General features: G+C 44.8%; 1 protein-coding gene across 1 annotated transcript; it reads right to left on the bottom strand.

Moving 5' to 3' along the window:
• Positions 1-17,453: 17,453 nt before the first annotated feature.
• On the bottom strand, positions 17,454-18,583 carry s100a1 (S100 calcium binding protein A1). Its single transcript, XM_076030118.1, has 2 exons — positions 18,392-18,583; positions 17,454-17,700 (listed from the first exon to the last, which is right to left on the bottom strand). Exons 1-2 carry the CDS (start codon positions 18,530-18,532, stop codon positions 17,539-17,541), a joined length of 303 nt encoding a protein of 100 aa, XP_075886233.1. The 5' UTR covers positions 18,533-18,583; the 3' UTR covers positions 17,454-17,538.
• Between the last annotated feature and the right edge of the window lie 5,013 nt (positions 18,584-23,596).

Here is a 23,596-nt window from a genome sequence, read left to right as displayed (position 1 = left end):
TTTACTATGTTCATGGCCCCATCATTTGCAGAATCCTGAACTCCCACGACCTCTACAAAGTGGACATCAGAGCCACCACTTCTGCGCGGTTCATTTGAGGAGTGACCCTGGTGAGAAAACAACTTCCCGTCGCGCAACAGAGGGAGCTCTGCCCGTCTGTCATGGTTGCATGCCTGTAGCCCCTCCCCAAAGCTACTTGGCCTTCCTGATGGAGTTCAGTGCTGGCACTCTGCAGACATGATGTAGGCCGAGAATAAAGATCTTGCGCCAGGTTTCAGGTGGATTGGTTGCTTGCTGCCCAAACGGTGGCCATTTGGACATGAAAAACACGTTTCTCTTACCTCCTCCCAGCCCCTCTTTAACTGGAACCAGTTCTCCATTATCAACCTTCATTTCCAAAGGTACCTCAGCATTAGGGCAGGCAAAAAGGAGCTTCAATACTCGCTTACTATTTAAATCATATGCCTTTTATAATGGAAAACATTCTCTAAAAATACTCCCAGGGCCTGAAACTAACAGGCTCTACAGGTCACACTTGTAAATGAGACCCTGTTTCTCAATTTGATTTACCAACCAACCATCTTCAAGAGAGGCTGTTGCCTCCTGACATGATGTACAGCTACGTCTTATCAGTTTTATAACATTCATCAACATCTTACTGTAAACTGTCAAACGACTTAACCAAGAGGCCAACACATTTTAAAACTATTCAATCTGACACGACACTACGATGTATATAAAACATGCGGACAAAACAGAAATTCAGAGTTTTGATGATTTTTCACACACACGATAGGATTTCAAAAATGACATAAATAGCTTAGTTAACACTTGTATGAGGAAATTACATGTTCGGATTATTCAAAATTCAATTAGTGGAAATTGCAATTGCGTTTTGTTTATCATAGTTTCAGATTTTAAGTGAAATCTGCTTTATTATTGTGTAGCTGTACTGAACAGTGTTGAAGCTGATACGTGACATTGACGTTTCACAGTAAAATACAGCACATAGAAAAACAAAACCGAGCAATTGTTTATTATGATGAAAATTAGCCGGATCCACCGAGTTTTCCAATCATTGACTTCCTGCCTGAACGATTCCACTTGCTGTGATTGACCCTGTCGCTACGCAGAATGAAAAATAGAACGGTCGCTGTTATTTTTTATGTAGTGTTGTAATCAGATATTTAATATCATGCATCATTGCATATTGTGTTATTATATTTGTAACATTACATTTATATGTTGGAATTATTACATTGAGTTGAATGTATAAATGTATTGAATGTTACTATATGTAGTGTTTTGGTGTATATTTGATGATCATGATCAGTGCCTTGGGGGTGTTGAAAACCTTTTGAGCAAAGACTGTGTAGTCTCATAAACAGTGACCTGGGGTGACCAGAGAGTGGTCAGCTGAAGGAACTGCCTTTGCGACCCTCATAAAGTTTGCGACCCCTCCAGTCACAGGGATGGGAACTTGTGGCCTGGGCTCGTCTTGCCGCAAAATGGTTTCAACAGGTCACACCGGCAGGAAGGATGGGCCATTTGGCCAAATAAGGACCTTCCTCATTCACAAACAATGACATTAACGCCCAGCAACCGAAGGGTGAAGAATGGACATCCAATCAGAGGACGACACTGGAGAAGACATTCACATCAGGAGTCAGATTGTTTGTCTTTGCACTTAAGGACTTTCTTGGGAGAAAGGAGTCAGTCTGACTCCGGCAACGGCCAGGACTCTACTCCAGAGATCTCTCCATCAGATCTCTGTCACAAATGTCTTGTTCTTCTTTTTACTAAAACTTATCAAGATTTTCCTTGTCTTCTTTTCTTCATTAAACAAACACGCAGTTTGGTAGCAGGATATTAGGTAAAGGAACCAAACCAACAGTATGTGTCACAGGCTATGACTGCCTGTGACTACTTTGCGACAGGGCAGAGCTCGCGGCAGCTGGAGATGCTTGCAACTGCTGAGGAACGAGACATGCTTTCATGTCCCTCTCCTGAATACCAGAAAAGTCTCCAATAACTAAGAAATTGCTAGATTTGTTGCTTGTCGCTTTGACCAAAAAATAAATTTAAAAAAAGGTCGCCAAGGGGAGTTGAAAATTCACTTGTAACCCCAGTTTCATGTAACTAGAAAGTATTGGCTGAGAATTAACTTGGGTGTTGTAGTACACTGGGACAGGGCCTGAGTTCGTATTCAAATGGCGCTATATACCTATGAATACTAAAGCAATAATGTAAAACAATTTGGCAGTGCCTCCAACAAACTTAAAGAAGCAAACATAACATTTGGTGCTTCCCCTTTAAAACAGAAAATTCACTACACACAGTATTAATGTAACAATTTCACCACAAATTTGTGAATTAAATCAGTGCAATCTTGTTAAGTGTTCACTGTTGACCTTTAAACCCTCACATAAGGGTATGGCACGCTTGACCACTAATTTCAACTGAGAAAGTAAACCCCAAAATTATCAAATAAACATAAAATGTCCACAGCCCACAATCACACACACATTCAAACCGGGCTAAAATAAAAAACGTTGCAGGCCCGGTCGATGCTCGTGAGCGTGGAGGCCGGAAACGATTGGCCGCTTCACTGGGGCTAACCAGCTTAAACAAAAAGGCACGTGCACAGTGTTTTAGGGGTACTCACGAATCCTGTCACAGTCAGAGATGGCAATGGGGCAAGGCAAGCAAGGTGCAGCTTCAGCGCCACGGGAACGAGCATGCAGCAACACAAGGTGGTGAATCACGGCTCCAGTACAGCAGCTACAGCCTCTCTCCATTGGTCCAGGGCTCTCCCGGTCCTCACACTCTCCCTCTTATGGCAAATGTTTGGTCCTGAATTACACGTTTTCTTCTGTTATTAATGAGCTACAGGCTAACTCATGACGAAACCCACAGTATGACAAAAGAGCAATTGCTAACAGCAATGCAGAATTAGCAATGCGAAGGATGCTAGCGCCTAAGCAAAAGCTAACACTAATTGGCATTCCCCGAGCAAAGCAAAACATGTGTTTACCTCTGGCAGCGTGTTGCTGGCAGATCTTCAGAGCACATAAACATCACCACAAGCCAACTCGTCGTCGGTCTTGGAAGATAAAAGTATTGTTGCTTTACTTTTACAACTTATGGCTAACCTGCTCGGCTGCCGATAAAGTGGCTTCCGTCCACGCTCAACTCAGTGCGTCAAAGAGGTGACATTAAGCACCTCCCCCTGAGCAAGGTGAGAACCGATTGGCTAAGGATCGCAGACATACCAACAAAGACGAGAGAAATAAAAGATGCTTCACTGCTTCACAAAAACGTGATCTCATAACACCACCCCAATACAGATCTTTGTCACACCACTCTTTTTACTCTGACTTTTATCTCTACGTAGAATGTTTTTAACATATTTTAATCCAACACATTTTTAAACATCATGAACTTATTGTTATTCGTGTTTTTAACAACACACCATTTTTATGTCCAAATATAAATGAATGAATGAAAATAAGACAAATGAAAATAAGACCACAGGGCTACAATCTCCCCTTTCTAAAAGGTGTTGATGCCCTCATCACACAATAATTAAATGTGTCACATTCAGTAAGCATGTCAATATTAATGTCTGGCATGTATGCTACAGACTAGAGTCATAAATGTATGGTCACTGTCATGTTTATACATTATCCCAACTTGGATAAAGCACTGGAGAATATATTTTAATCGTGACCCTCAATCCTCTGTGAACAACTACAATAGGTTCATTAGTGGAATGGCCAGGTCTATCGTAGCTTAAACGAACGACTGCTTTCACTTGTCTACGGGCAGGACGGTTACAAACAGGCTCGGCACTACTCTGAGACTGACTAGTAGGAAGGAGCTCTCCCCCTTCTAGACCTGTGTCCACCACAGGGTCCTTTGGCAGTTGCTGAGTTTGCTCTGTCTAGTCCTTCCCAGAATGTATCCAGAACTTCCTCAATGTCCACATCAATTTCCTCTTCAGCACTATCATGTGTAGATACTTCTGCAGGTGCAATGTCCAAGGGGGAATCTCTGCTTCACTGATCCGCCAGCAGATCAATAGCACATAAGATGTCATCCCTCCGATCCGCAGGCATGTTCCAGTACTCATGTTCATCTTCCGAGTGTTCTACCTGATTCGTTTTCTGAACGGGCTCTTCCTTCTGACGCAGTCTAGTCAGAGGCTTCTGTGGGGTCTGCTTCACATCCAAATCTGAAGGAAACCTGACCAAGTACCCTATGGGTAAAAGGTGGTCCCTGTGCAAAGTCTTAACCATGCCTCTCACCTTTTCAGGTTTTACCCGGTACACAGGCAGGTCTGGCAATTTTTCAACAACAAGGTAAGGGTCAGACTGCCATTTGTCACCAAGCTTGTGCTTTCCTGGTAATCCCAGAGCTTGTATGAGCACTCGATCGCCTTTCTCTAACACTTGGTCTCGCACTCTGTTGGTGATTTTCCGAAACAAAGATCAATGGGCAGACGAGCTTCACGCCCGAACATCAAATAGTAAGGAGAGTAGCCAGTCGCGTCGTTATGGGTACAGTTATAGGCATGTACAAGCAAACTGACATACTGGCTCCATTTTTGTTTTTGACTTGGTTGGAGAGTACCTAGCATAGATAAGAGTGTTTGGTTAAAACGCTCTATGTGGGTCACCTTGAGGGTGATATGGACTCGTTCTGGACTTTTTGATGCCTAACATTCCCAAGAACTCTTTGATGAGACGACTCTCAAAGTCACGCCCTTGGTCTGAATGAAGTCTCGACGGCAGACTATAATGTACAAAAAATTTCTCAACCAGTACCTTGCCGATGGTAGTTGCTCTTTGATCTTTTGTCACATAAGCCTGCACGTATCGAGTAAAATGGTCTGTTACCACCAGGATGTTGGTCATTCCCTTTGAATCCAGCTCATACTCATATACATACTAAGTCGAGGGGACCACTGCTGGTTATCTGATTCAAACATGCTGCTCGGTGAGGTAACGGTTTGCGAGCAACACACCGACCACAGTTTTTGATGTATACATCCGCCAGTATTGTTCCTCCATGGCCTTTTTAGTTGTCAAACAAGTTAAAAGAGCCAGTAGTTGGTGCTCTGCGCAGCAATGAGCGGCCCGATCATCATCAGCAGAGTGTGGAACTGCTGGACGTCCAACCTGAAGTAGTGCCGTCGAGAGATGGAGACTGTTTACATTGCTCGTCATGTGCATACTGCCTTGCTGGGAAGGTCTGTGAGCTGTAGGCTGGGGCTGGTGGCACGCCTAGACAGTATCACTTTGGAGACCTACCCGAAATTATGCACCGGGCTCGGAGAAGTGCGTCAGCCATACGCTATCAAGCTAAGACCAGGAGCTGTTCCATTCTCTTTAAAAACACCAAGGAGGATTCCATTGCCGCTAATGGACAAGGTCAAGCAGGAATTGTCCCGCATGGAACGACTCGGAGTTATATGCAGGATTGAGGAGCCTACAGACTGGTGCGCCGGCATCGTGGTGGTGCTTAAAAAGAATGGTGCTGTGCGCATATGTGTCGATCTCACCAAACTCAACGACTCCGTGTGCAGGGAGAAGTATATCCTTCCTTCAGTGGAGGAAACGCTGGGAATGCTGGCTGGAGCCAGGATTTTTAGCAAGCTGGATGCCAATATGGGGTTTTGGCAAATCCCCTTGACAGCAGACTCAGCGAAACTGACGACTTTCATCACGCCCTTTGGGCGCTATTACTTCAAGAGGCTGCCTTTTGGGATTGCATCTGCCCCAGAACACTTTCAGAACCGCATGGTGACGGAGGTCACTGATGGGCTGGAGGGCGTTATATGCCACATGGATGATGTGCTGGTGTGGGGCCAGACTCAAGAAGAGCATGATGCTCGCCTGCATGCTACATTGGAGAATATTCAGCGGGCGGGCATTACTCTTAATGTTGACAAGTGTGACCTGTCAAAGAATTGAGGTGACCTTTCTGGGCCATGTGGTCTCCGCCAGTGGCATAAGCCCCGATCCGAGCAAGACTGAAGTCATCATGAAGATGAAGGAGCCGACGACTGCAACTGAGCTGAGAAGCTTTCTCGGGATGATGAACCAACTTGGGAGGTTCGTGCCGCGGCTGGCTGACCTCCTGTCAAAAAAGAACTGCTGGGTGTGGGGCATTGATCAGGTGCGCGCCTTTCAAAGCTTGAAGGAGGCACTGACGTCTACACCAGTGCTAGCCATGTATGATCCTAACAGGGAGTGCAAGGTCTCAGCAGACGCGTCGTCGTACAGACTGGGAGGAGTACTGCTTCAAAAATGGGACGAGGGGTGGAGGCCAGTAGCCTACATGTCTCGGGCTCTCACACCCACAGAGCAGAGATACGCGCAAGTAGGGAAGGAAGCTCTGGCGCTGACGTAGGCTTGCGAGAGGTTCCGCAACTTTCTCATAGGGAAACATTTCCAGATGGAGACAGACCACAAGCCTCTCCTGAGTCTCCTGGGGACTCAGTCATTGGATGCTCTACCTCCTCGGATCCAACGCTTCAGAATGCGATTGATGCGCTATTCTTTCTCCATCACTCATGTGCCAGGGAAGTGCTTGTGGACAGCTGATACGCTGTCGCGAGCTCCGGTTCAAAAGGACGAGACACCTGCAGACAAGGAGCTGTTTGAAGATACCAACATCTACGTGGACATGGTGATGGAGAACCTACCTGCGAGCGTTGACTACCTCGAAGAGCTGAGGGAGCAGCTGCGAAGGGACAGTGTGTGTGCACGTGTGATGCAGCTGTGCGCTGAAGGCTGGCCAGTCAACGGGCCCACAGAGCCGGGACTCAAGCTGTATCGGGCAGAGCAGGCGTTCCTCACAGTCCATAATGGTGTCTTGCCGAAGGGACAGAGACTCGTCATCCCCTCAGTGATGAGAAATGATGTTCTTGCCAAACTTCACGAGGGTCACCAAGGCGTGGTGAAGTGCAGACGGCGGGCGCGACAGTCAGTGTGGTGGCCCGGGCTGAGCCAGCAGCTGAACAAATTGGTTCTCAACTGCCGAACATGCTGCAAGGAGAGGCAGAACCACAGAGAGCCACTGATGCCAACACCATACCCAGGCCGGCCATGGGAGAAGCTGGGAGCGGATTTGTTCATGCTCGGGAGCAAGACCTACCTGAAGGTTGTGGACTACATGTCACGGTACGTGGAGATAGCTCTGTTGACATCCACAAGGTCAAATGATGTAATCCAGCACCTCAAGTCGATCTGCGCACGCCACGGGATACCGGACCTTCTCGTTTCGGATGGGGGGCCACAGTTCTCAGGAACGGCATTCTCGGAGTTTGCGGAGTCCTATGGTTTCCGCCATGTCACCAGCAGCCCAAGATACCCTCAAGGCAATGCAGAGGCTGAACGTGCGGTTCAGACAGTGAAAGGCCTCTTGAAGAAAGCAGATGACCCCTATCTGGCTTTACTCGCTTACAGGACTACCCCTTTGGAGAATGGGTATAGTCCAGCTCAGCTGCTCATGGCAAGGAGGCTTCAGACAACAGTGCCCATCCTTCCTGCCTTGCTAAGTCCAGCTATTCCAGATCGTGAAGCGGTTATGCTGAAAGAAGGTGAGAAGAGGACAAAAGATGCACAACGCTATAACCAGCGGCACCGTGCGCAGCACCTTAAGACACTTGAACCGGGACAGGATGTGTGGATCAAGGATCAAGGAACAGCAGGAGCCATCATTAAAAGTCACACCACCCCACGATCGTATCTGGTGGAGGGACCCCACGGGACCATCAGACGGAACCTTTGTCATCTCATTCCCATGAGAGCCTCGCCAGAGCAGAGTTGCCCCGTTCCAGGGAAGTCTTCCCTGAGAGGCGTTCTAGATCAACCGACAGAAGAACCGCCGCAGCAGAATCTTCCAGACCCGCCATCCACCCCTACTCTCAGAACCAGGTCTGGGAGGGCTGTGGTGATACCAACTAGGTTGAACTTATAATTTTGTCTACCGAGAGACGTTACTAAAGACTCAAAAAATAAGTAAATAAATAAAAAAAAATAAGAAAAGTGGAATTGAAAAGGAAATGTGATGCATGCTATGTTTTTGCAATGTAAATGTTTGGTGAGTCAGCTGCAGGGTTTAGAACAAGGACTAGAACGGGGATGGTTGGTTGAGTTATTTGATTTTGAAGTGGATTGTTTAAGCCAAGGCTAAATATTGTGTGTGTGCTTGATTGTCTGGGATGGGTACAGACAGGAGCAGACCTTTCAACCACGAGGCAGAATAACCCTCAAGGTCTGTTGAATCATTGGCAGTCTACCCAATGATTCTAGAAAGGGGAGATGTGGTGTGATTGTCAATATAAGGTGACGTCAGCAAGGTGCGTGAGGGGAGTTAACAACATGCTACCAGAGTAGAGGGTGAGACAGACGAGGGACCGGTGAAAAAGCCCAATAAAAACAATCCACGTTATAAAGCACAGTTGGACTCATGCGTATGTTATTCAATAACACGACACTCGCGGCGCCGGAGGATGTCGTGCACCCAAACCCGGTGACGCCGTCTTCTCCGGTAGTGCAGAATGTACGCCAGGTTGTAGCCTAAAATATTTAGCATGTTTTATTTGTGTGCAACAGGCTACCAACTTACCTGGCAGGCACAGAAGCTGCTAGCCACAGCACAGTGGAGGTGAGTGGCGATGAATGGCGGTGAAGCGAGGCCAATCCGACCAATAGGAACTTCTGAGGTAATCTTCAGTGATGATCCGAACCATCTCTTGTCTGTCTTTCCCCATTATGTACTTCTTTTCACGCAACTCATCTATGACTTTTGAGCAAAAATTTGTGCCATGGTACAGAATATGTGTCTTGGGATGGGGAGTCGGCTGTCTCAGGTGGTGTTGAGGGCAGCTGAAACCTCTGTGGCTGAGGTGTTGATGAGGGGCCAGGCCTGGTGAACTGCGGTGGAGCCTGTGAATCTATGGATGACATGACACAATTCTCCATAAATTAACATCACGATTGTTACGAATCAATTAATACACTGGTCCTCAATGTCCGGTTTGGGTCCACCAGGAATACAAATGGACCCATTTATGAAAACCAATTATAGAGAAGTTATTGCCATGTACAGCTGATGGCAACCTTTTTTTTTGGGGGGGGGGGGGGGGGCATTTTTTGAATAAACAGTTGTAGTTTCAGAAAACTTGCGTTAAAACAGAGGGGCAAAAACTCACCTGCTTCCAATGCTTTGACAGCTCTGACGAATCTTTTGCACTGAATAAATGGCAGAGTGTCTTTAATGTCCTCCGGGTCCACAAGGCTCAGGTCATCTACAGAGAGAACTCCTAATTCCTCCAGTTTAGCCATGAGTGTATCCATCTGATCGCTACTGAGTGATGGCATTGCTTTCTTGACATAGTTTTTCACAAGTTCCATGTTGGTGTGTGTTTAAGAGGAATGAGCAGCTCGTGCCTCTCTGGTAAGAAGAAAGTGGATGATAATCATCAAGTTTGTTTAAATCATGGCAACTGAACAGGTCAGAAGCATTTTCATTAAGTTTATAGAGTCCAAGCTGGCAGTTTTCCCCCGAAGCAAAAGTAGGACAGTAGTTTCATTTTTTTTTTACAAAAATGCTTGCTATTTGTCCTAACTGCAGTTGTCCTTTGGCATAGCTCAGTAAGACCAGCATTCCATTTGCGTATGTAGTGCCTTTAACCTGCACTCTCTCTGTGACAACTGAGTTACTTGAGTTCAAATCAAATTCTTCAACCACTGTCTTTATGTTCTGGTCATAGAGCTCTGGATAGAACCGTGTTGAGTCTGAGACATGAACCTGGGGACTAAACAAGGTACCGCAGGACTGATAAGCCTGAAGCAACTGGTGCCGTTCAGACAGAGACTTAGGGCGTTTACCCACAGGCGCCCTCGGTAACATCTCGGTACGGTACGGGTCGGTATTGACGCATTTCCACGGGCCCCAATCCCAGGGGTTCCGATTTTGGTACCTGCCTCCTTGGAGTTCGAAGCGAGCGGAGCTGACACCGTATGGGTGACGTAGCAACGTGCAGGGCACTGATTAGGTAAAAGTTTTGACGAAAGCCAAAGGCAGTCTCTCACGAAAGACCAAAACCGCCATTTTTTAAATGCCCCGCGTGTGGATTTTTACAGTTTCCCGTATTAAAAACTGAAAACATTATGAAACTGTACCATGGGCGAACGTAGAACTACAGACGTTTCTGTTGTCTGTGGCCGAAGAAAAAGCTCATAGAGAGCTGGACGGACGGAGCGACACGCAATGAAAAGCCTTCCTGGTTTCGCAGCCGGTGGCCGTCGCTGTACAGCGAAACAGTGTCCGGAGAAATAAAAAAATAAAAATGCCAAGCGACTACCGAAGCACCAAGGACTACAACAGTCGGAGTGGAACGAACAGAGAAAATGTTGGAGGTTTGTTCAGCCTAATTCGGATGTGATGGAACACCGATGCGGTGGCCAACGGGAGTGAGACGGGCTCGACTCGGCCGGTGGACGACGACAGAATAGTCGGCCACGACGATATTTGAAAACATGCTTGAGGACTGTAAATGTGTTTTGTAACATCAAGCAACTTTAGTTTGAAGGCTATTTGCAAAGTAGAGCCGTTAAATTGTGTCGATAAACCGCTAGCCACCACCGCTAACTCCGTGCTCTGCTTGTGTTGCGTTCGCTGGCAGTGAAACTTAAGAGGCGGCGATTTTGGCTCGCAAGTTTCGTAAGTTTCACTCCCTATAGCGATTTTTAAACGCTGCTCGCTTGTTAACGCCGGTCGAATAGAGTTGTTGCTGTTTTGTGCTTTGTGTGGACTTAAGTTGTGCGGATATTCTTGTCTAATAATAAACGACTGTGAGACTCAAGGTGATCGTTTCAGCGTCTACATTTTCTCTTCTAGGACAGTGTTTTGATACAAGTCAACAGTATGAAACAAAATAATTCTAAGCCTATGAAAATGTCTTGTACAAAACAAAACAAAACCATGGTTAATACAAAAAGTAAATCCTATGGTTTCCGGGACACGGGAGGCACAAAAAAACCTCCGGTTCGCCTTGCAACCGTGACTCCGCCCACGCTCAGGTACTAGTCGGGCTTATGGAAATACCTTTCAACCGAGCTGTCCCGTACCGTGAAGGGCTGGCACTAGCCGCACAGGGCTAGTGGGTAAACGCCCTTAGTTACATTTATGAAGTTCTTACTTGCCCTAATGCACCTTTTAAAAAAAGAATGTTTTGATTCAAAGCGCATTGTCCAAGTGTGTCCAATGAGTGGGCCAAATTGTAAAGTCAAGTGTGCATAGTGAAGCAGATAGTGGTTGTCAAGTGTTCTCCTCCTTCTGAACTGCGCATTTCCCACACTTGAGAGGAAAGGCACCGAACTCGAATGTTTCTGCTGGGCTTCACTCAAACACAGGACTTTGTTGCAGGTTTCATTCTTTATTTTCTCTTTTTGATCCCTGCCCCCACGCATGTACAGGTGAAAAACCTTTAACCAAAAACCAAAAGAAACAAGTTAAATTTGCTCAACCGATTCAACACATTAGTCACACCATATACTACGATTTACAATGGATATTTAATAATAAATAAATAAAGTTTAATCAATTAATTTAGTCACCAATTAGGTGTAATTATTAACTATTAAGTTTACCTATTCTATTTATTAATTATGTTTACCGAGCAGCAGTGAGATTTTAATTCAATCTAAAGAAGTGCAACAATCTACATGCCCCATTTGCTTCACAGTAAACAAGTCACAACAAACAATTCACCCCCACGTGTCCTCCTGCGCCGGTGCTGGGAACAAGAGCGATGTGGCGCAGGTGCAACATGTAGCAGTCGTAGCAGTCTTTAAACAGCATGGCTGGTGGTCTTACCGGCTGTCTGTTCAGTCTAAAAAGTTCGGTTGCACTTTGCACAGCTCCGTGCACGGTTTTGCTCCGACAAATGTCTCCTCCAGTCTGGCGTCCTCGCTCTCGCTCGCTGTGCCCCGCCCCTGCTGGCGCGCTCCACTTATATCCGCTGGGTGCATGCGGGTGGCCAATTAATTGTTCTGGGTCAAAATTGACGCCACGAGCGTTCGCCGCAACAGTCGGTCTAACTAAGTTTAACTCTTGGAAATAACTCTTGCCTCAATTCCACATAAAGTTCAATCTGTCCCTTCATAAAAACAATCTGCGACTCTGAGAGCCGAGGTGCACAGACAAATTCAACAAGCTCCCTCAGAAGTCGTACCAGTCCCCATACTTCATTATTAGCATCTTCAATTGTGTTGTGCACCAAATCAGGCAAGAATCTCAAAAGCCACCTGTTTTGGGCTGCATGCCCTCCAAGCTTTGCTCCTGTAGTGGGAATAGTGTTTAGCTTGTCGCTGCTTTCACCAGGAAATTTTTTGATTCTTTCATTAAGAACCTCATAACTGAACCACTTTTGTGTTCTGATTAAGAACTGCAAAAACAATGCTAAATCATAATCTACTACCCCCTCAAACAGATCATGAGCTAAACAAGCTGGTAAGCCTGGCTGACACACATGAACGTTGGACAGTTTGTTGAAAACACTGTCACATTTAACACTGTGATGAGTGTCTACTTCATCGTTACTTTCCAGAAACCGCACAGCCTCATTATGATCAGCTGGATTTCTATGAGTGAAAACTGTGAGAGGGTTCGACTGAAATTCACTTTTTGTTGCCAAACAGTATCTGCAGAAATATTGAGCTGAGCTGAAATTTTCTGTAAAGCCACCAATCATGTGGGAGCCCAGATTATCTCCTATTATGCATGCAACAGTGCCTTTATATATCTTTCCATTAAAAGATATACCCCTTTCCTCCAGCTCACACAAGTCTGACACTAGGTTATTGAAAATCTTATCCATTCCAAAATATTTACAATCTTTCTCTACACAGAGTAATGCCAACTGTATTTGATCAACAGTTGATCATTGGTGTGGATGAAAATTTCCAAGAGTTGAAGTAGACAGCCAATACTTTATGCTTTGTCTTGGCAGATCCGAGTGGGTTAGCCACCTCAAAAGCATCCTGAAACAGCATTACCTTTAAACAGTCTGGGTCTGAGGAAAACATGGCATTGGATTTGATGGCCCACCCATCAGTGACATCACAGAGTACATCATCTTCAAAATTAGAACTAGGACTGTGCTGATCTAAACCTTGCTGTTTCAGAATGACTTTGAGGGTTTCCAGTATTGGGATGTAATGATAGTGCCTCTTCTGGCCACTGCAATTGCATCCAAGACAGACTTCAACAGGTTCAACATAGTCATAGTGTGACTTGTAATATTTCAGCCTTTTGTGCTGCGTAGTTAAATGCCCCTTTTCATGTAATGCCCTGTGCATAGGGCTCTGCTCGTATAGACTATTCCCAAGAGATGTTACAGTCTCCTTTGGAACACCATACTGTCCCAGTTCACGGGCTACTACAAAAAATGTGCTTTTTGACGTACTTACGAAGTGCAGGCGGCGGGCTAATGCTAACGCAGCTAGCAGCAAACGTCCACTCATGCTTCAAAATAACGCAAAACACACACATTCAAATGTTACCATGAAACACACACGACTACCAACTGACTATCGAGACCAATTTCGTGTACAAGGGGGAACAAAAAATGGGCTTTTGACGTACCGGAACTTATGAAGTGCAGGCAACGGGCTAATGCTAACGCAGTTAGCAGCAAACATCCCGTGCTGCGAGCCACACTACTGTGTAGCTCCGGTTGGAATGCTGCTATCAGAAACCTTCGAAACAAAATTAACCAACTAATAATTTGTCCTACTTTTCACGGGGGGAAGGTGACTGTCCGGCGAGGGGTGCCAGAACAGAACACCCGCCATGCAGACGTAAATGAACAGAAAACGTAATGTTTAACTCAATATATTTTGTTTGAGAGGTGGCACTCCATTCCTATTCTCATTACACACTGTCACGACTCGGCTCTTAAAAAGCCATGACAAAAGGGAACACTCGGTTGGTCAATGCAAAATAATATTGATTTATTCAAATAAATCACAAAAACTAAATGGGATGTGTATTATGGCTTTGTCAGTGTGTCTGCTGTTGTTTGCAAATGTTAGTGTGATGCATGCAAGTGTTGAACAGTGCGAAATGAAATTAGATAGGCCTAAGCTCCAAACTAAAAGATTAACAAAAATGTATGGAGGAGCAGGTCTGTCGGATGCTGGAGAGAGAGCAGCTGGGTGATGACTGCCGGCTTTATAGGTCTTGGGGAGACTGACCAGGTGCTCCCCAATCACAGTAAACCTTGCCCACTGCTCAAAATACAAGTATACAGAGCTCTGGGTCAAGTTCAAGCCTAACATCAGCAAGTGCTATCGGGTCTTGAAGTCTGACTGACTTTGCTAGCGCACTCAGATTACATCCTCCTCTGATTGACTGTCTGGTCTCCGCATCCCAGCCTGCTGTTGCCTTTGTTCCCAGATGCAGGCTGAGATCAGAGATAGAGATGCTTGGGAGGGAGATGCTGGATCCTCTCTCGGCCTAGTACCGCAGGTCACCTAAGGTCACTATTTTACGATGGGCGCATTCCTGTGTCCCCTCTTAGGTATCATGTTGCTCTGCACAAAGCTTACAAGGCACGTTGTTCGTACATTGCCCATCTTATAAATGGGGTAACTGATTAACCCCAACCCTGAACTGTATTAACTCTTTAAGCGCCAGAATTTTTTCAAGAAAATATTCAATTTTGATATCAAGATTTCAAATGGCTGTGACTTGAAACTGGTTAGAGATAAAACCATAGTGGAATTAAGAAAAATCTTCAGTATGACCCAAACTTTGTGAAAGGAGTAAATGTTTTTTTTTTTTTTTTTTTTTTTGTATTATGTCAGATGTCAGGGGTCTGTATGTCAGATCCCTGTCTCCACAATACCCCACAGGCTCATCAAAATGTTTTATCCACTTTTGATAATTTTCCACATATCTCAAACAGACCCAGCCTTTATCACTGTAATTTACAGGGTTGACCGCGAACATCCCTGCTGCCTCCACCGGCACTGGCTGGGCGTTTCCTCCCACAGCTTGTAGCACGTTGACCACTACCTCCCCCATTTTTTTCATTCCCGCGCCCTCCGTCACCATTAGCGGTGTTCTGAGCACTCCTGCTTCCCCCACCACGTCCCCTCATCCTCATTTGCCGATTACTCTCACTACACCCGGCTGCGCTGAGGTGAAGCATGTGCTGCTTGGTGACTGTCGTGGCGCATGGACTCGCTGCCGCTGCGTAAAGACGCACCAGCCATTTGTGTTCCTAATTTTTTGTCACTGTTTTCACTGGTTCCGCACAGGTTACACAACAATCTCCTGTGTAGAGGGGGGGCTAGGGTCGTGTGATAAGGAGAGGGAGCGGACTCCCACAGGTGTCGCCCTCTGGCCAGGTATACACATAAGCACGTTAAGATCTTTCACAGTGAACAAACACACACAGGGTTTCAGTCTCAACACTGATTTTGCTGATGAATGACTTCCATTAAATTGATACATTAATAAATATACATTAAATGAAAAATTCTAAAAAATAATCAACATTTTTTAATTTTTAAATACATTTAATAAATCTAAAAAAAATAATTAGAATTATTTATATTTTTTACCCCTTTAAATCTCAATTTTTAACCACTTCCTGTCCTTCATCTCAGCAGCAGATCAATGAACACTTTTGTCTTGTTGGCAATGTTTGGAGTCGACATCGACACCCGCCCCTAAACATTCATAAAAATGAAATGTTCCATCTTTAAATTTTTAATTGAAATGTCTTCTTCAATGGCTAAAATATTAGGATTTGACGCATCTTCCAATGACAGTGGCTCCAACTGTGAAGCCAGGATATACAGTACAGTATATGTGTGGGCGTGAGTGTGTGTGCCTGCGCGCGTGCGGGCTGTTGTTGCTGTTGTTGATGACGTTGATGTTTGCCCGGTTTGATGCTCTCTGGAAACTTTCCTTTCTGCCCCATTTACTTCTTCTCCTTTCCTCAACTAAACATTTCTTCTGGAGGGCAAAATAATAAACAGTCATCAGAGCGCTGCACACAGTGCAAGTATGCAGTGAAAAGAGTCCGAGCAGCAGCCACCGTAAGGTCTTTGTCGCCCTCTGCAGGTCAGATAAGGTAATACTATGAAAGAAAAAACACTTCAAGGACCCAAGGAAAAAACAAAAAACAAAGAAAGTTCCACAAAAACTTATATATATGATATGAAAAAAAGTTTTATTTTTCATATATCATTTCCAGTCCTCCTCCAACATCAGCAATAATAAATGTAGGTGGTGCCACACGTCAGACAGACATTGCCAAGATGGCTGTATTCACATGATTATAGTTGCTTTTGATAAATTGTGACAGAAATTTGAGAGAAAAAAAGTGGCATTAATATAAAGATGCAGTTTCTTGATGAGTTTGCTGTAATTGAAATGAGAATGAGAGAGAAATGAGAATTGCATCAGCCAATCAGCTGATCTTCTTTCTCGCCTTATTGTTCACAATCAATCAACAGATTAACAAGATCAATCAGACCTGAAAAATGTAAGATGCCGTTTGAGGCTCAGATTAGCTCGTGGGTCTCAATAAAGCTGCAGCTTTATAATTTATGAAGCCTTGCCGGGGTCTGTGTGTGTGTGTTTGTGTGGCACACAGCGTGTCGAGTTTCTGCTGCACTTTGTTGTGTAGGACAATGGAAGGTTCCTGTTCCCCCCCTCTCCCCCTTTTTTTTGCCCCTGGTTCGGAATGTAAACTCTCCTTAGAAGACGAGGTCAGTGGTGACCTCAGCAGGGCTCTCATGTCTGAGCTTGGCCAGACATGGAGTGGTACAAATAAATTTGAAAATAAATAAAATAAAAAGTGCTGCACCTTTTCTGGCACATCGCCGTGGCAACTGAGGAGAATCATCCTTAGCTTTATCCTCCTGGCTGGAAGAGGAGGAGCCGAAGGAGGCTCATGATGACATCACGTTTCCCATTTGACAAGCATGTAGGATCACACCACAAGGGGTGCATTTATCCCTCCGTTTGCAGCCTCCTGTTACCTAAAATGGATGCTTTTGTTGGACCGTTCACATGTAGAGTGGGGGAGGGAAAAACAAACCGAAACATACCTAGACACCACCCAGTGAGTGGCCAATAACTAGGGAGAAACAGTCAACCGTTGGTGACGTCTGAGGGCTGATTTCTAGAGTGGTTTCCGTTTCACTGCGCAAGTCATTTTCACTCTTTGCTGCTTGCTTCCCTATAGAAACAAAAAACACTAATTTCAAAAGGTTCCTCCTGATGGCTCCAGTAGGAAACAGCCTGCGGTGTGCAGCACTATTCTTCTTTAATCGGAGTGATGCATGACGTCACAGCTCTTACCGTCTCCTTATGGTCGCACAGCATTTTCTTTAAGGATGGAGACAAAAGGAGCTGAGATGATATCATGGTTCGATTTGATCTTTAATTTTAATTAAGGACATTACACAACACCATGAGGCGGCCCATTCAGCGAAGTGCAACTCAAGAGACGGCCTTGTTCTTGTCCAAGTCCACAAAGAACTCATTGCAGGCCACGGTCAGTGCCGCCACCAGGACCACAAACTCCTGGAAGTCCACCTGGCCGTCCTGATTCTCGTCCAGGTCCTTCATGATCTTGTCCACCACCATAGGGTCCTTGGAGGCCTGGAAGGAGACAAGAAAAAAAAAGTCGAGTTGATGGGCTGGAGAGTAAACACAAAGTCTCAAAAAAGACTGTTGATCAGAGGTGTCGCCACCTGGTGGTTGAGGTTTGCAATAAATTGTCTGCAAGATCAACAAATACCTAGAAAATAGCAGATTTTTGAGGTGCAATAGTAATGCAGGATGGATGCCTTCTTTGTTTTTAAAGGGTAGGCACACCCATGCTCGGCCTCCTTTGCCTCCTGAGGCTGCCGATTGCTTAATTTGTATTCCGCTCCTGCTGAATACTGTACGGCCGGTTCGCTTCTAACAAGAGAGAAGAGACTCTTGTTCTCAGCCTGTACATTGGCCAGCACGATGCACGCTGGTCAGAGTTCCAGATCTGGCCTCATCCCAGCTGTCAACCCGAATCCACCCACTGCCAGAACCGGAGCAGTGTCGCCTTTTGTTTGACTTTTGGAATTCTGATGAATAATTAATCAATCAGCGACATTCAAGATGCCACTGTTCAGAGTTATGCTGCAACCCACTGACACATACACAGCACCTCAAGCTGGCCTTATAGTAACTACACTGGTCCACATTTTGTGGAACACTACAATGATCTAAGCTCTCGTGTTTAGGTTTAAAGACATTTCTTTGTGCTGCAAATCGGCTCAGACTCCCTGAAAAGAGTCACGAGTCACTGACTTACCGCCAGTAGGCAGGCCAGCTCGCCCTGCAGCAGCGTCTTTAGCTCCGCTTTGCTCAGCTTGTACTTGTCTCCCTCGTTGGCCGAGTAGGAGTGAAATACGGAGATGAGGCCCTCCATGGCCTCTTGGAGCTTGGGAGACATCTGGTGTGTTGAAGCAGCGGGAGGTGAATTCTGCAGGGGCAAAAATCAGAAGTTCAGGGACATTTTTTATTTTTTATTTTTAAATAACCCGCTGACTCATTTTAGCACTATCTCATCCTGGTGCTCTCGCCTGCAAGTCGAGTCAGGAGTTGCTGCTGCAGGATGAAAACCTGAAAGACTCCCAAGAAACTCCACCTCCAAAACCAGGCAAAAAAACTGCCGTTTTCAAACAACAACTACTCCAACAACTCAATAAAGGCATAATCTGCAAAATTTAGCAGTTACAGTTTGGTTGTTTACTTTCAGTTAACTCCCTTGCACTGAGCCACCATGTGGCTTCTGAACGGACTCACAGAGTTGAGCTGAAGCTAAATCCATCCGTCACCCTGCACTCTAAGGTGCTGGGGGAAAGGGCAGAACCTATCTTACCATAATGTGTATAAACATGTAGAACGTGCCAACCACTTAACAGCCACAGTTGTTAACATATCAGCCCTCTTCACTCCCTCCTCTGACCTATGACTAGGAGAAGCTCTCTGGTACTACAAGTGCTTTTGTTATCCACCGCTTGCCTCCACCACCAGACACCTGAGAAGCAGCAGCAGGTGGGGGTGAAGGGGGTTGGGGTCAGTCAGTTCACCTCCTGCTGGAATGGAGGGGGGAAAAAAACGATGTTGGCAGGACGGATAACAAGATGCAAGTGGTGGCGGTTTCATGCAGGGTTTGTAAGAAGAGTCTCTCAATAGTAGTACTGTCACTTATTATTCTTAAAGAGTCTCCGTCTCTCGCTTCAATAATGCAGCGTCGCTGGTTGTCCGCTACCTGCGTGTGCGCGCAGGTGTGTCACATTCTCTTAATTAGACGGGATAATCGCCGATAAACGCACGTGTTCCCTTCGGCTGAGCTGCATGCTCATTAAAAGTCTATGAGCGTCGCAGCTGCTGCTAATTAAACGGTTACAATTACGTTTTTTCTTGAACTTTATTTCTTTTTTTAAAGCGGGGGTCAGGGAACGAAACCCAGAGCTCGCGTGGTAACAGATACAAAGCAACAGGAGTGCGAGGCATCACGGGTTACAAACTGAGAAGCAGCATCTAGAACTCACCTGGACAGACTGGGACACAGGCAGGAATTGTCCGCAGCTTCTCCCTCTCCGCAACTTTATGGCCGCAGGTCGCGCTCTCCTGTGCGCAATTACCGACGTCCCGCCTCTCTCCTCCCCCAGCCACATCACATGCTTAAAGCTGCAAAGGTGAGTGCAGCCCTGTCTCGAACTAAATATCCAAAGGTGAGAAATTTAAAAAAAAAAACAATTCACATTTTAATTACAACACGTGTCTTCCAAAATCCTAAAGAATTCTCAGCACTCTCAAAAAGAGAGGCACCACTCAAGAGACAATATAATGTAAGACAATATAAGACAATATAAGACAATATCGAAAAAAGCTCCTGCACACTGCTCTATTATTATTATTATTATTATTATTATTATTATTATTATTATTGTTATTGCATTTTGGTAATAATATTTTTTTTTTTAAAAAGGAAGAGAGTCGAGCAGTGTGCGGGAGCTTTTTTCGATATTGCATTACAACACGTGTAAAATGTCTCACTGACGTAAGAAAAAAAAAAAAAAACTTGAATAGATGAAACCAATTTAAAGCCAAATCCTTGTCAGCTTTTAAAATCTACTACTACTACTACTACTACTACTTCCTTTTTCTTCTTACAAATTAATTTTCCAAGTTTTGTAGGACCACACCCTTCCATTTGGGGTCAATATTTTTGACTCTGTTGCAATTTCTCAAATGATTAGATTGGCTTACATGTTGATTGCTTCCTCTTTCCCTTCTGATGTTCTTTTTATTACTCAGCTGCTATATTACATAATTCTATTTATATTAAATGAAACCCTACCAGATGTTTCTTTCATCACAATTAGCTTCATGCTGCTAAGTGCCTGCTGACGGATCCTAAATGAAAGGCCTCCTCGCTGCTGAACGTGGCTTCCTACTCGTGTCTGTTCTATTTGGTCTCGGTTAGCGCTCATTGGCTGTGACTAATCGTTCTCCGCCACAATTATTTTCAATTAAGGCGGAGATTAGACTGGGTGGCGCTGGAAATCGGGCAACAAAAAAAGGCCGGTTAACTAAAATTACAGCATAAATTGTTTTGGGGGTAATTGAACTGGTGTCTAAATTACCGTGTGTGCGTGCATGTGTGCGCGCACACTGCTCAACAGGCGAACCATCTCATTTAGGAGCATCTAGTCAGTGAGTCCACCAGTTTTGTCTGACCTGCTCGTGTCCCACATGGCCTGGGTTCCGCCTGACTCCGCCTGAGCTCATGCACCAACACACTCCATACCAGAACCTGTGGTTGTCTGCTGTTGGTCTCCTTTCCATCCCTCAGACCAAGCGCAGAACTTTTCGGGATAGAGCCTTCAGCGTGGCTGCCCCCTCCCTCTGGAACTCTCTCCCGTCTGAAATCCGTAACTCCTCGACTTTGGACAGTTTCAAATTACACCTCAAAACTCACCTTCTCTCCAGGGTTCCCGCGGGGTCTTAAAAAGTCTTAAAAGCATTGAATTTATGAATTTGGAAATAATACTTTAAAAAGACTTGAATGTTTTGAATTTTAATATCTGGGTCTTAAAAATTGGGCTGTATGTTACTTCTCAGTATTGCATTTCTCGTCAATGCACAAATACGCTGGATGCCAACCGCCGGTTTTAAAAAAAAGAAGAAGAAGAAGAAGAAGAAGAAGAAAATCCAAGAAGAAGAAGCGAGCTACAGCATCACAATACAGACAAAGACCACAAATGACAAGGCAAGCAGGTAGCTAATTCATGCTGGGAACATGGGGAAATGCAAGTTCAACGCAGAGTGGATGGATAAAATGTCTTTTCGGCATTGGTTAAAACCAGTGTCGGACAACATTTTTGAGGCTTACTGCACCGTGTGCAATAAGAGAATTCATCTGGGAATGAAGGCATTAGACTCTCATGCCAAATCAAAGAAACACATGAAGTATGTCCGAGGAAAAGAACAAACTCCTTCCATCGACGCTGGGTTCCCACCAACTAGCTGCTAATGCGCCCAAAGAAACAGACGCTAGCCAGCTAGCTGCTAGTGCTCCTGCCGCCCCTTCTGCCACGATCGATCTACGCACGTCTTTCAGGTCCACACAACGCTGAAAGCAGAGGTGTTCTGGACTCTTCACACCATCGCCAAACACCAGTCCTATAATGGAAACCAGCGTATTTCAGAGCTTTTTAAGTGCTTGTTGGCCGATTCTGACATCGCCAACACCTTTACTTGTGGTTCCGACAAAACGGCTTACATAGCCAAGTTTGGGTTAGCGATTCACATCAAGGACGAACTGGTGTCCAAAGTCAACAGCCGTTTGTTCTGATGTTTGATGAAAGTCTCAATGAGACTACGAAAACCAAGCAGCTGGATGTGCACGCCCGCTTCTAGGATCAGGGGCAGGTTCAGTCAAGATATCTGGGCTCCCGGTTTATGGGACACTCCACTGCAAGGGACTTTAAATGTTTATCAGTTTATGTATAGATGGACTCAACATTTGTCCATAAGACTTTTTTTAAGCAATATTACATGACCAGTTCGGTACTTCCCTGAGCAATATGTGCTCATGCAGTCCTCTTATTTTGAGTAATCAAAAAACAACCTTTTTTTCTCAGGAATGCCTGGACAAACTGGACCTCAGGGGCTTGGTGTCCCCCTCGATGGATGGTCCCAGTGTGAACTGGAAACTTTTCGATCTCTTCAAAAAGAACAAGCTGAGCAGTACGGAGGTGAGGGGTTTATAATGCTATTACTAAACGTATGTGAGTGGGTGTTATGGGCTGAAATATGTGCCACCAGAAACTGAATTTGAATAATTTATATTTGAATTTGAATAGCTAAATGCGAATAATTGAATTAAAATTTTGAATTTGAATCACATAATTTGAAATTGTATCGTTAAATTTGAATCATTGCATTGAAAAACTGTATTTGAATAGTAAAATTTGAAATTGAAATTCAATAAAAAATTGATTGTCACTGAAAATCCAACTGTCTAGACATCTTCACATTCAGTTCTCACAATTCAAGTTCAGTTCTCAAAATTCAGTTTCAACTTACTGTGACAGACATCCGGGTGCTTGAGGATGAAGGGGAAGAGCAATCGAGCTCAGATACACAGGACTCCTCTTCGGCCAATCAGCACTTACTTTTGTACACTTACATTGATGGACCGGCGTTCTGGTTCAACTCGCTACTATAAACGATTATTAACGATTTCTCCTTGTGGTCCAAGTGAACACATTCCATGTTTTTTTTTTAACGTTCTACTCGCTACTGTGTTAACTGGCTACCTTTGTTTACTCGCATCTGTCTTTGTCCTAGCTACAGCAGATGTTAGAACCAGGAAGTGATTTCGGTTGTTGCCCTCGCCACTACCTGTGTGTAAATTATTTCTTCGAAGTCCTGTATTTCACGCACCGTTTTCGGGGCATATATCACCATAAATGTCACGTAACATAGTTGTGCTTGGAACCTTGGGTAGGCTCATTCCGATAGCGTCAGTACCTCGTACCTACGTTCTGATAATAAAAATGATAATAATAAAAAACAATATGTGTGTTCCATTTAATGGCAAGCCGATCAAACGACAGTAATAATAAACTTAAAAAAAAAACAACAACAAAAAAAAAAAACACAGGCGGGGCTTGAACCCGCGTCGCAATGAAGAAAACGAAGAAACCGAGCATTTTAGCCACTACTCCACCGACTGCCACGTTTAAACTGCAACGCAGAAGCAATTATTAAGAGGAGTCCAGGACTACGTCACTAGTCACAGCAGGCAGCAGTTGTCTCAATGAACTTCTACCCTGTGTTATGTTGTTTTATGGGGTATTTCACAACTTAACATCGCCCATTTTACCTTCTGAACAGAGACGTAACTCTTAGACCCCAAATCCCTGTAAAACACTTTGTGTGACTTGCCGAAGTTCACTCTTAAGCACGTCTTCCCATTGCGATATGGTGAGGCTGCTTC

The sequence above is a fragment of the Nelusetta ayraudi genome, unplaced genomic scaffold (genome assembly GCF_046127955.1).
Source record: "Nelusetta ayraudi isolate G7.1 ecotype Tasmania unplaced genomic scaffold, CSIRO-AGI_Nayr_v1 ptg000003l, whole genome shotgun sequence".
In the NCBI taxonomy this organism is placed as follows: Eukaryota; Metazoa; Chordata; class Actinopteri; order Tetraodontiformes; family Monacanthidae; genus Nelusetta; species Nelusetta ayraudi.
The sequence above is the reverse complement of the archived record's forward strand: the minus strand, read 5'-3'. Positions and strand labels throughout refer to the sequence as shown.

Bases quoted from the DNA above. Each gene is read 5' to 3' on its own strand.
- s100a1 (XM_076030118.1), bottom strand. From the start codon at position 18,532: ATGTCTCCCAAGCTCCAAGAGGCCATGGAGGGCCTCATCTCCGTATTT. The intron at 17,701-18,391 runs GTAAGTCAGTGA...GTCTCCTTCCAG, and splicing joins AGCTGGCCTGCCTACTGGCG to GCCTCCAAGGACCCTATGGT.